The 17,651-nt window shown below is 40.5% G+C and overlaps 1 protein-coding gene across 3 annotated transcripts in view; it reads left to right on the forward strand.

Annotated features, from left to right (window-relative positions):
- Positions 1-868: 868 nt before the first annotated feature.
- The window catches only part of si:ch211-15d5.11 (nuclear receptor coactivator 7), a 44,094-nt gene continuing 27,311 nt past the window's right edge, over positions 869-17,651 (forward strand). The window contains exons 1-6 of one of the 3 annotated variants that reach the window (XM_055656579.1): positions 869-1,315; positions 1,720-1,850; positions 8,023-8,192; positions 11,256-11,707; positions 16,128-16,198; positions 16,284-16,391. In XM_055656579.1, the coding sequence (XP_055512554.1) occupies positions 11,599-11,707; positions 16,128-16,198; positions 16,284-16,391 (288 nt within the window). In that variant the 5' untranslated portion in view covers positions 869-1,315; positions 1,720-1,850; positions 8,023-8,192; positions 11,256-11,598. Of the gene's footprint in view, positions 1,316-1,636; positions 1,851-8,022; positions 8,193-8,379; positions 8,629-11,255; positions 11,708-16,127; positions 16,199-16,283; positions 16,392-17,651 lie in introns of those variants that run through there. The other 2 variants (XM_055656578.1, XM_055656580.1) reach the window with 2 other exon arrangements.

Here is a 17,651-nt window from a genome sequence, read left to right on the forward strand (position 1 = left end):
TCCGTCGGGTTCCCGACCGCTCGCAGCCAATGGGGTAACGGGGATGGGAGGAGGTGACGCCCTTGGACCGGGAGGAGGAGGAGGAGGAGGAGGTACCAAGATGGCGGCCACTGCTTTTAATCTCCATTACGTCTTTAAAGGGCTTCCTGGTCTGACTCAGCGGTGTAGAAACTCGCTCGGATGCATGGAATAATCACAGCTAATAACATTCATTCCTGATCTGCCTCAGCGGCGCAAAGCCTTGTTTGAGTGCATGGAATGATCACAGCAAGAGTCTGAACAGGGTGTCAGACTCTACCCAAAACGTCTCCAGAGATGCTGCCTGTCCCGCTGAGTAACTGCAGCATGTTTGCGTCCATCTTTGGTGTAAACCAACATCTGCAGTTCCTTCCTACACTGAACACCGACATTAATTCCTGGGCTGGCTCAGTGGTGCAGAGTTTTGTTAGAGTGTATGGAATGGTCACAGCAAGAGAATGAAGGGTCTCAGACTCTACCCAAAACGTCTCCCATTCCTTTCCCCCAGAGAGATGCTGCCTGTCCTGCTGAGTAACTGCAGCATGTTGCGTTCATCTTCGGTGTAAACCAGCATCTGCAGTTCCTTCCTACACTCAACACCGACATTAATTCCTGGCCTGGCTCAGTGATGCAGAGTTTTGTTATAGTGTATGGAATGTTCACAGCAACATTCACCTTTTGTTTATTTAAGAAGGAACTGCAGATGCTGGAAAATCGAAGGTGGACAAAAATGCCGGAGAAACTCAGCGGGTGCAGCAGCATCTATGGGGCGAAGGAAATAGGCAACGTAGGCGAAACGTTGCCTATTTCCTTCGCCCCATAGATGCTGCTGCACCCGCTGAGTTTCTCCAGCATTTTTGTCAACATTCACCCCTTGCTTGATTCGGCGGTGTGGATCCTCAATAGACTGCTCGGAACGATCACACCAACATTAATTCGCTCCATAGATGCTGCTGCACCCGCTGAGTTTCTCCAACATTTTTGTGTACCTTCGATTTTCCAGCATCTGCAGTTCCTTCTTGAACACAACATTAATTCCTAGTCTGGCTCAGCGGCGCAGAACCTCGTTAGCGAGTATGGAATGATCACCCCAACATTCAAGTGGAGGAAGGAACTGCAGATGCTGGTTTAAACCGAAGATAGACGCAAAAAAGCTGGCGCAACTCAATGAGTCAGGCAGCTTCTCTGCAGAGAAGGCATAGGTTCGGGATCTGAAGAAGGGTATCGACCCGAAACGACACCAACATTAATTCTGGTCTGGCTCGTTGGCGAACCAGCTTTCTTTGTGTAAATACAGGTGCGAACACTACTCAGTATAACACCATTGACACTAGGAACGTATGAATAATTTTTTGCATGATATTTGATTGATGGTGTGATTGCATGACATATGTTTTATATATTTCATATTAAGAATAATGTTTATTTTTAAGAGAATAATATCTCATAAATACCCCCTCGCTGCTTTCTGCCCCATGTTTATACCTCAGTATTTACCTAATGGTGTTTCAATTATCTTTGTGGGTAATTTGCGATTATATTGCCCACTAGCTGTCAATACGTAAAGCGTTGGAGCTGGGCGGTGCATAGAATGACGTTTCATTAAGTGGATGGTTTGTTGTGGTAGGTGATTTGTTAACGCTTAAAACTATTCACATCAGTATTTTCGTTTCCTTTCCGATTTGTGTCACCTAAAATTAGGTGGCGTGTGATAAAATGCAGTAATTCCCGGGATGGTCTGAGAATTCATCTGATTGGACTTGAGAAACCATGTAAATGCTAATCGTTGCATTTGTTGAAGATCGCAATAGCTAAAACGCGACATGATACAGGTGAGCACAATAACAGTATTTTTTAAATGTATCTTTGTGGCTTTTATCATGAAGTGTTCTATATGTAGTGGTTTTAAATGCTGTGTATCTCAATGCTTATTTGGAAATGGTATGTGATTGCTGAATCATAGCATCAGATCCATGAATCTGTGCTGCTGATTTTGAAATAGAATCTAATCTTGCATGCAAATCGTGATTTTATAACAGTAATCATGCTTCTGAGACCATATGCTGTGGGTTCAAATCTCACTTCAGACACATGGAAACACAATTCAAATGCATTACTGAGGATATGCCGCATCAAAGGAGGTACTGACATATTTGACTCGAAAATCAATGTGCTGCATTGTTGAAGAAAAACTAGAGGTTTTGCTGCCGTCCTGATAAGTTTTGTATCCCTTGGCAATATCACAGAAGTAGATTGTTTACTTATTATTAAATTAGATTAACGATTGCATGATGAAACATTAATCATTTCTCCAGGTATTCTATCAAAACTGGTAGAAATATCCCCAACATAATCTCCAAAAGTATTTTCCTTAATTTCCTATTTTTATTTCAGTTTTCCAACATCTGTGTGTTTATACACACACACACACACTCTATATATATGTATATGTATGTATATATATATATGTGTGTATATATATATATACACACATATATATACATATATATATATATATATATATATATATATATATATATATATATATATATATATATGTATATATATATGTGTGTGTGTGTGTATATATATATATACACATATATATATATACACATATATATATACATATATATATGTATATACATATATATATGTGTGTATATATATATATATATATATATATATATACACATATATATATATATATGTGTGTGTATGTGTATATATATACATACATATATATATATATATATATATATATATACATACATATATATATACACACCTACATATATACAGGTGTGTATATATACACGTGTATATATACACACCTATATACATATATATATATACATGTTTATACATATATACATACATGTATATATACATACATATATATATGTGTGTGTATATATATATATATATACATGTGTGTATATATATATATATATATATATATATATATAACATATGCATATATATATACATACACATGCATATATATATATATACATACGCATGCATGTGTATATATATATATGTGCATATATATATATTGTATATATATTTGCTTTTCAATCTGCTCATTATCACTTTGCTTTCTGTATCTTACCATGTACAAATTATCTATTGGACTTCTACCTTCATAAATATGTATTATCATGGCTGTAAGGTACATTGAACCTTTGGAGTTACTGTTGATGAGCTTTTAATACATTTTCCAGCTTAATATTTAACTCGCGTATAAAAATGGTTTGTGGTAGAAATGTCTGCATTTCCACTACTATGTGCAAAGGAATTTGTTTACTGCATGCTACTGTCCTGCTGATCGGGTGAAATAATCTTGTCAAAATATCATAGAATTTCATAATTTTGCAGCACTTCATTTTATCAGCTATGTGCTACATCTGAACAAAATTGGAATCTTTCATTCTGCTAATATCCATAATGTGATGTATCATCTGATTAATAAAGAGCAGATTACAGCTGAGATAGACACAAAATGCTAGAGTAACCCAGGCAGCATCTCTGGAGAGGAATGGGTGACGGTTCGGGTCGAGACCCACCCTCAGACTATCTGAAGAAGGGTCGCAACCCGAAATGTCATTCCTTCTCTCCAGAGATGCTGTGTGACCCATTGAGTTACAATGGCATTTTAGGTATAAACAACATCTGCAGTTACTTCCTACACAGATCACATTCTTGGTCTTGGAGTTATATAGATGTGCAGTATGGAAACGGGTCCTGTGGTCCACATAGTCACACAACCATCAAACACCCAATTTCATACACCAATCTAGGTAGTAAGGAGTGAAATCACATTGACATCTTTATTCTATGCAAATAGTGACATCAACTTGGACGTATGCTTTATGGTAGTTGAACTCAAATGCTGGGACGTATGCTTTATGGTAGTTGAACTCAAATTAGTTGGACTTTGTTACAGGTGCCATTAGCACAGATATTCTGCCATTATAGACAGCTCTGACACCAGCATATCTTTGATCTTTTTGAAGGTTGTTTGCCCATGAGTAATACTGCTGGCATATTCAAATTTCAGGGTAAATGGGGAAAGGATGAATTGTACATTCAGCATGACGTAGAAGATGGTAATTTGGACCAAAGAGCAATCCTGGAGAAAATTTGAAATGGTAAAAAGGAGGAAGCTATGCAGAAAGTAATAAATAGATTAGCAGTCCCAGATTTTCATGTCTCATAAAAATAAGGTGGTCCAGGGCTGATGTTACACGTGGTAGAATGCAGTTGACAGCATTTTGAAAGCGTTGAAGAGAATATAGTTTCGGGTGACTTTTGATGAGGCATTGAAAATGTCTAATTTTCTCCTTTATGTTGGAAAACCCAAATTCATATTTCTACAGCTTCAACGCCATGCACCTCGATTCCATAAAAAAATACCTGGCTATCACTTGAGTTGAACATGGAACCATGTAACAGTGGGGTGGGGATGGAAGGGAATGTGAGGAAATGTAACATATACTTGTAGCCTGCTCCCTAGATTCCAGGGATGAAATATGGGGGGGAAGGCTAAAGGCCCTGTCCCACTTTCCTGAGTTACTTACGAATTCTCCCGAGTTTTCGCCTTGATTCAAACTGGGAGAATGTCCGTAGCGAGTCCGTAGATATTTCGTAGCGGCTCGTAATGCCAGCCGTAGTTACTCGGGGCATCAGGTAAGTCAGGATGTTTTTTCAGCATGTTGTAAAATGTCCATGAGTTAAAAAAATAACCCTGAGTACCTACGGCTAGCTATTAACGTAATTCTCCGAGTTTGAATCAAGGGGAAAACACGGGAGAATTCGTGAATAACTCGGGAAAGTGGGACAGGCCCTAAATGGATAATTTTCTTCAACATTTCAATTTTGATGAATTAAAGGGATAGTCAGATTATTTCTGTTACTTGAGGCATTTACGACTAGAGGATATAATCTCAATCCCAAATATAATGAAGACACACAATAAATGTAGAGACACAAAAGACACACCATAAATGTATAGATCTACCATAATTTTACTGAATGTTATAACGAGTTTAAGGATCAAGTAATAACCTCCTGATAATCCCTAAATTTATATTTGGCCTTTATCCCCATTGCCAGCTTTTTATCTTTGCTTGATCTTTCATTATTCCACCCAAGGAGCTCCATATCTTCTGAGGCCTACTTATTTTGCTTTCAGAGCTGCATAGCTTTTGACTATATAGTTTGTGCAGTCCTTGGGATAATTTGTAAGTATTGTTTCGCCAGTACGACAAATTAGGTCAACATACCTGGGGATTTTGCAATGTTTCTTAGAATGCAAGATCCAGAAGATTATTTGTTATTCTTGCTGTTATAACTTCATTACTAACCAACAGAACAATAAGAGGTGTGTTGTGGTATGCCAATAACCCTTTTGCTAAAATAATATCTTTCTTATGTAGTTGACTAATTTTAGAAGCATTGTACAAAAATTACAGCTGCATTCACAATGGCAAATGGGTTGGAAATGTTATTGACTAACCCACGAGGCGTAATGTATAACAAGGCCTCTCCAACTGTATCCTCGTTTTGTGAGAAGCTAGGAAAGAAATTGCTGAGATCCCAGTAGAGATATTTACACCATTAGCTATGGAAGAGGTAGCAGAAGATTGGATTTTGACTAATATTGTACTGTATATGGATTTAAGAAAGACTACAAAAAGTAGTAAACACTAGCCAGTCCATCATCGGCTCGGACCTTCCTTCCATCAAGGGGATTTATCGCAGTCGCTGCCTCAAAAAGGCTGGCAGTATCATCAAAGACCTACACCATCCTGGCCACACATTCATCTTCCTGCTATCTTCAGGTAGAAGGTACAAGAGCCTGAACACTGCAACAACCAGGTTCAGGAATAGCTACTTCCCCACAGCCATTAGGCTATTAAACCTGGCTCGGACAAAACTTTGATTATTAATAACCAATTATCTGTTATTTACACTTTATAATTTTATTTATTCATGTGTGTATATATTTATATTATAGGATATGGACACATTGATTTGTTTTGTAGTAAATGTCTACTATGTTCTGTTGTGCTGAAGCAAAGTACGAATTTAATTGTCCTATCAGGGACACATGACAATAAACTCACTTGAACTTGAAGGAATGTAAGGACAAGTAATAAAACCTGGTCGGCATGGATACGTTTGGTCAAAGAGCATGTTTTGGTGCTGTACGGTTCTACGACTCTGAGCTACGCAATGGGATTTAATCAGAAAACTACTTGCGACATAGGACATAAAACTTACCATGTTGATTGTGAAGTTTGTGGTTTCTTTCTGGGTCCTCTGTCTATATGACATGATAATGGGGATTCAAGTCTCATCTACTTAACTACATTTTAAAAGCCTTTCTTATGAAAGAGTAGTCTGATCTTTGAGAAATTAAAAGATTATTCAACATCTAAACCTCTCCTCTAATCTAAAATTGGTAAAAGGCTCATCTTAACCAAGCCCGAACACATCAGCACAGATCATGATATTCTTGTGAACATAAGAGATAGGAGAAAAAATAATCTATTCAGTCCTTCCCAAGAGAACAGGACTGAACTTTTGCATCAACTGTACTTTCCTGCTCCTAATTGCCATAGTTTCAAAATGTTTTATTTTAGTGTTGAGTATATAAGGCTATGTGGGATTGATAATCCTTTGAATGTAGAATCTTTTTTCCATCTCAGTCCTAAATGGTCAATCTATTATCAAAAATCTTTTATTGAATATCCAGCCGGAAGAAAGAGTCCGTTAGCATTAACCCTGTCAAGCACTTTAAGACTTTTGTTGCCTAGAATGTCCAGTGCACCCTAAGGGGTGTGCACGAGATCAGTGTAGTTATGCTCCCACTAGATCAAAGTGATCAAATACCAGCAGATCAATTGAGATACAGGAACTGTGAATGGCAATCCAATGGGAAGAGGGGAATTGGAGATCGGGTGGGTGTGTAAAATTGAATTCCAATGTTTGAGTTGGTGGCAGGGAAGGGAGGGGTTGAAGACCAATAGTCCATTCAGGGTGAAGGGACTGGAGACTGGTATTGGGTTGGGAGGGATTGGGGACTGATAGTACAGCCAGTTGGGCTCAGTGGTGTATTCGGAGAATGACGGTTGAACAAACTAGGGAACCAAGGTGACATTTCCACTGAGGTGGATTACTGAATCTGGATGGTGGGGGAGGGGGGGGGGATCATAGATCAGGAGCAGGCTGAAGATTAGGTGTGAGGGGGGAGATTGGGCATGGGCAGATGGTGTGAAAGAATGATATATTAAAAAATAACTCGAATGTGTATGCTTCCTTTTAAACCATTATGATTGGATATGAAGGAACTGCAGATGCTGATTTAAACAGAAGATAGACACAAAAAGCTGGAGTAACTCAGCGGGTCAAACAGCATCTCTGGATTGAAGGAATAGGTGACATTTCAGGTCGAGCCCCTTCCTCAGACAGAATTCTGGGGGGAAAGGGAAACGAGAGATATAGATGATGAAGTAGAGATATGTAGAAAAATGAATGAAAGAATGCAAATAAGTAATGACAAATAAAATGTGTTACTCCTTCGTGCTGCTATTGGCAACCAAATCCTTCTCCCTCTCAGCCCTCCAGCCCTCCCCCTTACGAGGAACAGTTAGTGTGGTGATGGGGGGGGAGGGGCTGAAAATGGGCCTTTTCATCTCCCTCAACCCTTTCACCGAGCACCAGGTGTTTCATCCTCTTGAGCTTTTTGTTCATTTTAGATAATTCAAAATAGAGAATGGCTTTCACATCTCTTTCTCAAAGTGAGTTACAGCCATTGAAGTATCCAGATGGCATTGCAATCTTTCTTCACTCCAGACTTAGCCAGTTTTCACATGCACGGAACTAAAACAAAAGAGTGATACATTTACTAATTTATATTTCTTTACCTTTTTAGTTAATCATAATTTTGTTTTGAATGTTTCCTAACTTGTTGAATTCTTTTTCTTTCCTGTGCAGTATTTTTACAAAATGTACACATCGGCACCACGGCACCAAGTCACTTCCTATTAATAATGAAGCTTACACTGAAGACGGAAGTGAAACCGTGTGCCCTTTAAAATAACTAACATTTTCACTCAGACGCATTGGTATAACCATGGATAACAATGTCCGAGGAGGGTGAAACGGTAAGATTATTCTTCTAACGTGAGCATTCAACTTTTAGCATTCTTGGAAGTCTGAGAAACTGGTTAGTTTACAAACCTGTTGTGCTGCTGCTAGTAAGAATTTCAGTTTTTAGTTTTGATGGATATGGCAATTAAACACTCTTGACCCGTGGGACGACAACATTTTAGTACATTGGGCAATGAATTATTTCCAGAATCCAGGCTTAAGGGCCTGTCCCACTGACGTGACCTTTCAGCGACTGTCTTCGACCTTCAAGCTCAAAGACACTCGCCTGAAAAACTTCGAGCTGATCGACCGTCAGCGATGAAACCCCGAGCCGGATCGGCCGTCTGTGACACAGACACACACCGCAAAGGCGGGGGCCGGGGAAAGCAGGGGAGCGCTGTCTGAAATTCACACCCACGATGAACAGAAAGGTAAAAGACACAGTGTATGGTAAGTCCTTTAGAGAGCGAGGGGGGGTGGGGGCGGAGGAGTGGAGACACTTTTAAGAAGCCAGACAACACAATAAAGCATTTAACTACTACTGGTCAGTTTTCCTTGGTCTTGAAAACTCCAATGAACCAATTAAAATGCCCAGTCAGCGAAGGAGATTGCCTGCGGCTGCACTCGACTGCCTGTAACTACATAGCGACCCCACTCCACTGCACTACGAGTTCAAAAGAATCATGCCGACCAATTTCTACTTGCGGAAATTTTTTCAACATGCTGAAAATCTTTCCTCGACCAAACTGAGGCCACGAGTATGCGGGAACTTCCCACGAGCATAAAGGAGAGTTCCAATGACCTCATAGGACCTCCTGGGACCATGTGTCGACCATGCTGCGAGTTTGATTCAAGGGCAAACTCTTCTAAACTTTATTGTCTGAAGGAATATTGTTAGGATTGAATTTAGTCCTCGAATCTCAACTAAAAGAAAAATGGATAAAACTGTCTTTTGTGCTAGAGTTGAACATCCTCTTTCCTATCACAATAGAAAAGGAGACAAAAATGCTGGAGAAACTCAGCGGGTGAGGCAGCATCTATGGAGCTAAGGAATAGGTGACGTTTCGGGTCGAGACCCTTCTTCAGACCGAGGTGGGGGGGGTGCGGGAAGAAGAAAGGAAGAGGCGGAGACAGTAGGCTGAGGGAGAGCTGGGAAGGGGAGGGGAAGAAGGGAGAAAGCAAGGACTACCTGAAATTGGAGAAGTCAATGTTCATACCGCTGCGGTGTAAACTGCCCAAGCAAAATATGAGGTGCTGCTCCTCCAATTTGCGGTGGGACTCACTCTGGCCATGGAGGAGGCCCTGGACAGAAAGGTCGGATTCGGAATGGGAGGGGGAGTTGAAGTGCTGGACCACCAGGAGATCAGGTTGGTTATTGCGAATCGAGCGGAGGTGTTGGGTAGTGTGAACCGAGCGGAGGTGTTGGGCAGGTATTGTATTCTTAAACAATACAAAAGGAGATAATTTGGCCCATCAAATCTGTACCAGCTCTCTCGGGAACAATCCCATTAGTCCCATTCACCTTCTTTATTCACTACCGCAAGCCCACCATGTCGCCTTTTATTCTTTTTGATATAACTCTATGTTGCAGGCAATTTAGAACAGCCAGTTATTCCAAGAAGAGTCTCGACCTGAAACATCACACATTCCTTCTCTCCAGAGATGCCACCTGTCCCGCTGAGTTACTCCAGCATTTAATGTCTATCTTCAGTTATTCTAACAACATATCTTTGGGATATGGAACGAAACGGGAACACCGGGAGAATGAGCACACATAGCACCTGAGGTCAGATTGAACTGGGTATCTGGAGCTTTATTCTCTTTTAGTCAAGAAGTAGTGACTGAGAGTAGAGAAAACATTATGATTGGCAGATGTTTACGTGTTGATGTAGTAAGTCAACTTATCCCCTCCCCAAAAAATACTAAAGTACTTAACAGAAATTATTTGAGGCATCTGAATACAGTAAATTTTTATAATGGACCATTGGGGGGAGGGGGGGGTGGAGTTTGAGAGTGAATGGTCTCCGCTGTAGCCAAATATATGGTATTATCATTGTATGTAGATGAAACTAACAACTGCAGATGATGGCTAATACACAAAGTGCTGGAGTAACTTAGCAGGTCAGGCAGTATCTCTGAAGAACATCAATAGGTGTTACTCCAGCACCTTGTGTCGATTCACCTTATAACTGGGCGCCGATGCCACTGGTCTGCACCAGTTAGCCCTTCTTCACCAGCTACACACTCCGGTTGGCACAGCTGCTGTTGTAGATCATGTTGTAGACCCTGGCCATCAGCTCTCTCTTCAGGCCACTGCCACTGGCAGGATGCACTCGGTCCCTGTGGGCCCGTGGGGGCTCCTTCCCTTTTCACCAACTGCCACTTCTTCCTGTCGGCCATTTCTATGTCTACTCGGCCTCCCCATGATCCACCGCCGCTTCCTCTTCCTCCCTTGCAGTCACCAACATCTTTGTTGGCGCAATGGGCTAAGTGTTCGGCTGGCAACCGGAAGGTAGCCGGTTCGAATCCCGCTTGGAGTGCATACTGTCGTTGTGTCCTTGGGGCAAGACACTTCACCCACCTTTGCCTGTGTGTAAATGTAATGTAATTATGTGAAGCACTTCGGGGTCAATGCAAGTTGACTAAAAATGTGCTATATAAATAAGATTATTTCTTATTCTTATTTGAAGGTGGAGTATGTCAGTGACTCCAGGGAAGGAGGAGGAGGAGGTAGTGGAGTGTTGGGGGACCGGCTGAGTGGGCAGAGCAGGAGGAGGAGGAGGCAGCAGTGGAGTGCGGAGCTGACAAAGTGACAGAAAGTGTAGGAGGACAAGTCATTAAATGTATTTAAATGAGAGTTAGATAGTCAGGATCATTTTAAATGGTGGGGCAGGTTTGAAATGAGGAATTGTGTATTCCTGTTTTCTGTGTTTGTTTGTTTTCTATATTTTGCTGTGAAAAACCATGACTATTGAGGCAAAAATAGTATTTATCCAACATCTTTGAATCTAATTACTTTCATCCTAAAATACTTGTGTGTTCTAATTTCATAGAATGTCCCGTGTCCTTTATTTCAGGTCACAGCCCTCTTCTGGTGAGTTAATCTTTAGTGGTAAGATCTTCATGTCACCACAGGGTGTCCTTGCTGTTCAAAGATGCAGAGTCAACATTAAAGCTGTTGGAATAAATATGGCCAGTCCTTTTACATTTTCATCGTGGCAGAGTTTTTAAATAGCCATCAAGCAAATATTCTATCTTGTAGACTTACTGACATTTGGAGGATTCTATGGTGGAGTTATAAGAGCAGAATTTGCTCGAAGAGTTTTAATGGCACAATTTCTTTTGACAAGATCAAAGAAGAAATTTAAGCAAACTTAAGTCACCACAATAAAGTCTCCAAGGACAGAGCAGAAGAACGAGATGGCCTCCGCAATTAACAAAGCCATCGTATTAAATGTAGCTTATTCCACACCAGTATTGAATCCATCAGGAAGGCAGAAAACTGATCTTCAGCAATTCTACGCAACAGGTATTTATATATATACATATTTACACTTGTATGTATTCATGTGTGTGACACATACTATATTTAAAAAAATAAAATAGCAGTTATGGAGACCGGTTTTAAATGTCACCAAGTTTTTGCCATATCTTTTTGAAGACATTGATTCCAATATCCCGCTAGCTCCCCGGCCTACATGGAAATAACTTTTTAATCTTAAACTTACCTTATGTGGTTCCTTTGGCTTCTGTTTCAGCAGAGTTTGGTTGTGTAGCAAAGGCCCTCGCTTGTGCTTTGGTTAAATTAGTTTGGTTGTTTAAATAAGACCTCACCAGCTCAGGCAGGTGTCCTTATTGCAGACAACCATATTAGGAAATAAAATGTATGGATTTGTGTGGTGTTGCATTTTATTTTAACCCCTCCCTCCTCCCCATCAGGCTGGGAGAATTAAATGCACTCCTTCAACTCTATTTCATTTGTAGTTGAGACTTGGACATTGTATTCATATTGTGCTGCTGCAAGTAAGTATTTTGTTGTCCTATCTGGGACATGAAACAATAACTCACTCTTGACTCGAGGAAAAATTCCCAGATCACCTCCTCACCTGCCAGACATCTTACCCAGGGGCAAGAGTAAAGTAATTCAGTTGCATTTACTGTCTTTGGAGAGGTCATTAAAGAGGCAAAACTGTTCATACTTCCTGCTCCTAGTCCGACATTTACCTCTGCAGTGCTTTGATATTGGGCGAGAACAAGATTGGGTCTGTATGCTCTTTCTATTTAAAGTTTCCCAGGTAACCACTGTCAACTTGTGCAAGGTAATGTAAGTAAATATTGCTGATGAATCCACACTTATTTATTTTACAATTTAAAAGAAAATTGAAAATAATGAGAGTATTTTAGAATGTTGGTGCTTGAAGGGGTTTGTTTTGTTCCTGTTATGCCAGATTTACAACCTGCAAGAACTGGTGAAATAAGGTGATTCTCTTATTTTATTAATGACTGATGCAATTCCCCATACATCTTCCTCCATCCTCTCGATTACAATTCATTTCGGATCATGTACATGCCTGAAAATAAGACATTTCATAGCTTCAGCCACACGACTTATATCAATAGTAATAGCTAGGTCCCAAGTATCAATTACTACAGACACAAGCAACTGCAGATGCTAGTTTATGAAATAAAAACCACAGTGCTGGATTAACTCGGCATGTCTGCCAGCATCTCTGGAGAACATGGATAGGTGGTGATTTGGATCTGAAACAGAGATGCTGCCTGACCCGCTGAATTATTCCTGGACTTTGTGTCATCAATTACAGAAACTACAGTTCCCAATAGTCACAACCTGTCAGTGTGAGAAGGATATATACATTTCCACTCTTTGGTCTGCTCAATAGGTAATTCTGTTTCCATGGCAATATATTACTCACAATTCCACATACAAGAGTATCTGGAACTGAGAGAATGCCTCTGAAATCCAAAACACATTCAGAAGTTCTTCATTATCTATTCAAAGGTTTCAAAGGTCTTTTATTGTCACGTGTATCAATTAAAGTACAGATATGCAAATTATCATACAACCATACTAAAAAAGCAGCAAGACACACAACTACATGAAGCTTAACATAAATATCCACCACAGCAAATTCCCCACATTCCTCACTGCGCTTGAAGGCATATAGGCATTTTTCTCCCACGGTCGGGGCAGTCAAACCATCCGTCAGGACGATCGAAGCTCCTGCGTCGGAGCGTTCAAAGATCCGCGTTGGGGCGGTCGAAGCTCCTGTGGCTTGGAGTTCCCGAAGTCGGTCTCTGACCAGAGACCGCGAGCTCCGTGATGTTAAAGTCCACAGGCACCCATGGTATAGCTCGGAGGTCGAGCCCCGGTAAAGGGATCGCGGGCTCCCCGATGTTAAAGTCCCGTAGGCTCCCCGTGGTGGAGCTCTCAAAATCAGTCTCCAGCATAGGCCGGCAATCCTTGATGTTAGGCCGCAGTGCGGACGGAGATACGACATGGAAAAAAATCGCATCTCCGTCGAGGTAAGAGATTAGAAAAAAGTTCCCCCCAAAAGTTCTACTCGTTACATCCTCAAAGAACTCCAGTGGATTAGTCAAACATGATATGCCTTTCGCATTGAATCCATTTTTACCTCCCCTACCATGTTCTGTTATTAAATCTTTTATTGAGGATTCCAGCATTTCTTGTAATTCTGACATTAGACTAACCGGCTCCCGTTTAAGAAAAAACGAAGTGCTGGAGCAATTCAGTAAGTTGGGTAGGAAGTGTGGAAGTGTTGGACAGATGATGTTTTGCATTGGGATCCTTCAGACATTTATTTAATAAAAGGAAGACTCATCAGTCCCAGAGATGCTGCTTGACCCGCTGAGTTACTCCAGCACTTTGTGTCTATCTTCGGTGTATACCAGCATCTGTACATTTAGGAAATGATTGCTGGCTTTAAATAATCACCTTGCTCCCCTTCAATATAGCACAGTCTGGCACGCAAATCATTGTATATAATCAGCCAGCTCAACCAGAAACCAAACACCACATTTCACACACATTTCAATTTCCATTTCAGTGAGTTAATTCATAATGATGAAAAATGGACAAAATAACCTCTAGGTAAAATATTTTGATTGCTTTTGATCCAGAAATATTAAGTGGAAAATTTGCCATGATCTGTACAAGCATGAATGAATTCAATGATTTCAGGGAGTTAATCTTGATTGCTGATTATTCAGATGGAAAACATTGAGTTGACAGTATCAATGTACTGAACACAAAATTATTGTATGTTTCCAAATGAGTTGGCTGTTGCCATCAAACAGGTTACTTCCGACCACTCAGAAATACGAACAAGCAGGATAGTGACCCAAAATAAATACTTGAAAGAAAAGAAAACCAAATGATTCTGAAACTAGAACCATGTGATTACTGTAATATTTTGGCATGTTGATTTTGTTGGTAGTGTGAAGACAGTTCGATTTTTCTTTTTTGCAGTTCACTGTGTATTTGTTCTCGGTGTTATATTTTTTAAAGCATTACCTCAGTTGGATAAGCATTGCAGTGTTGGCCGTAGCTCCTGGATTCACCCAACCATTCATCTTAGAGTGACAAAGCACATGTCAGGGTGTGGATGGGCAGATGGAGAAAGCAAGCTATGCTGTGGGGATGGGAGCGTGGTTGATGATGGTGAAAAGCAAGTTACGACGACAATCTAACGAAACCAATACTATCTATTGACAGTAGAAACAGAAACCAATGAATGAGATAAAACAAGAGTGAAATCCATCGACAATTCTTTAGAAGTGATAAGATGATAAGAGAAAGGGAAAAAAGAAATAGCTGACAGGATATCAGATATTTCTTTTAAGTGGGTACTCAAAAATGCTGGAGAAACTCAGCGGGTGCAGCAGCATCTATGGAGCGAAGGAGATAGGCATCGTTTCGGACCGAAACCCTTCTTCAGACTCAGACTTTTAAGTGGGCTGGTTATAATTGTATACACAACAGAACAGTATTATTTGTACTAATTGAATTTTGTACTGCAGTTTGTTCATCCTGTATATTATTAAATAATTGTTAATTCAAACAGCCTGTTAGTGTGAGATACGAGTACAGTATTTGGAGTGATTCTGTTTGTCAGAGTTGAAACATTTCAGCCTTGGGATATTACTCCTGGAGTTTTCTGGACAGAGCCATTGACCATCTTCAGCTCAATCACATTTCTTCCATTGTAAAGTCATACAGCAATACAGCACAGAAACAGGCCCTTCAGCCCATCTGGTCCATGCCAACCAAGTTGGTATTTTATGCTAGTCCCATTTGCCTGCATTTAGCATTTGGCCCATATCCCTCTCGGCCCTTCGACTGTTCATATGATCTGATCCAAATATTTTACCTGCCTTCTCTCCATACCCTCGATAACAAGGGCCACATCTAACTCTCTTAAATATAGCTCTACCGACTACCCTCTGGCAGCTTATTCCACAGATTCACCACTCCTCTTTGAGTGAAAAAGGATTTCCCCCTTGGGATGTCTCTCTTAAACATCTCTCTCCTCGTATTTGCCTTAAGCCTATGTCCAAATCTTTTGAGTCGTAATATATCCTCTACCCTGGGCAGCTTAGACATGAACCTCTTTGATCATTTCTCTTAAATCCTCCTGTCCTTCATGATGCCCTCTAGTCTTACACTGCAAATAAAGTCATTTTATTCATCCTTCATGATGCTACAAAGGTGCTACAAAAAAAAATCTTGATGCAATTTCTCCTTAAAGTCAGTTACCATCCTGGTTAATCTCTTTTCCAACATAATGACATCCCACTTTCAGTCCGGCGCCCAGTACTCCAAGTCTGGTCAAAATTAATTATATTCACTGATGTTTGCATAATGGGGTATCAACTCAGATTGTTATCAATGTTTGCACATTTTCTTTCAGAAAATAAAGGAGCAGAGAGCAATACTAGAAAACTAATCCAAGGGAAACTGGAAGGCACTATGGAATATATAGTAAGTGCATTCCAAATATATCTAATTATTTACATATCTTAAGTAACATTACAAATCGAGATAAAGTGTGAAATTCTTTTTACAGGCAGGAATAGCGGATACACTCTGCAGCATAGCCCTGAAATTTAACAGTACACCAAATAAACTGGTTCATGTAAACAAACTCTATTCACAAAGTATTATTCCTGGGCAGGTATGTAAAAAAAACCCTGTAATCTTATGTATTCAAAAAAAAGAACTGCTGAAAGAATATTGCAGGTTTGTTATCATCTAACAATAAAAAAGTTCATATTTCCTCTGAGATATTTTGAGCATTTTGTGTAATAGCACAGAGAGCATACTAGAGCCAACTAGGTTCTGATACCTGTTTTTTCTAATAGTAACTCCAAAATGTAATCTATAATATATAAGGTTGCAAGTTGATTAGAATTTAAATTTAAACAAATTCAATTGGAGAAATTTTAAAAATGGTAGGTAGACACAAAATGCTGGAGTAACTCAGCGGGACAGGCAGTATATCTGGAGAGAAGGAATGGGTGATGTTTCGGGTTGACACCCTTATTCCGACTGACCCGAAACGTCACCCATTCCTTATCTCCAGAGATGCTGCCTGTCCCGCTGAGTTACTCCAGCATTGTGTGTCTACCTTTGATTTAAACCAGCATATGCAGTTCTTTCCTGCGAAGTTTTAAAAAATGATGAATTATGAGGCTATGTATACACAGATACAATTTTATTAATTTATAATTTATGAAGGGAGTAGTTACAGTAAAAACTACCCTTTCAAGAACATGGAACGTGGGTGGTTGACAAAAAAGTATCTAGAAGTTGAATAGGGGACATAACATTAGCACCAATCCTTACATTGAGGATAAATAGTGAGTTGGCTGGGGTGACCCAATGGAAATTCCAAAATGGAAATAAGTCTGTGCAATTCTAATCTTGGAAGAATCTTCATCCAAAATATACTCAAAAGGCCATAAAATGCTGGAGTGACTTAGTGGGTCAGGCAGTATCTCTAGAGAATATGGATAGGTAACGTTTCGGTTGGATCGGGATCTCTGGATCCTTCTTTAGACTGATTGGGGGGGGAAGAGAACTGGGAGAGAGGAGAGGCAGGACAAAGCATTGTAGGTAATAGGTGGGCACTGATGAGGGAGGGTTTGATAGGCAGATGGTTGGGACAAAGGCCAGATATTAAAACAGGTGTGAGACAGACTGATTGAAAAGTTGCAAATTGTGAAGCCAGTGGAAGGAATGAAGGAGAGGGGGGTGGGGAGGAAATGGGTGCAAGTCCAGGTGGGCACGGGGGGAGGGGGGGGGAGGAAATGGGTGCCAATTGGGGCACGGGGGGTGTGGGGGGGGGGGGGGGGGGAATGGGCGCAAGCCCAGGTGTGGCACAGGGGATGGGGTTGGGGGGGGGGGGGGGGTGGTGGGGGAGAAATAAAGGGAA

This window comes from Leucoraja erinacea, chromosome 26 (assembly GCF_028641065.1).
Source record: "Leucoraja erinacea ecotype New England chromosome 26, Leri_hhj_1, whole genome shotgun sequence".
Lineage (NCBI taxonomy): Eukaryota > Metazoa > Chordata > Chondrichthyes > Rajiformes > Rajidae > Leucoraja > Leucoraja erinaceus.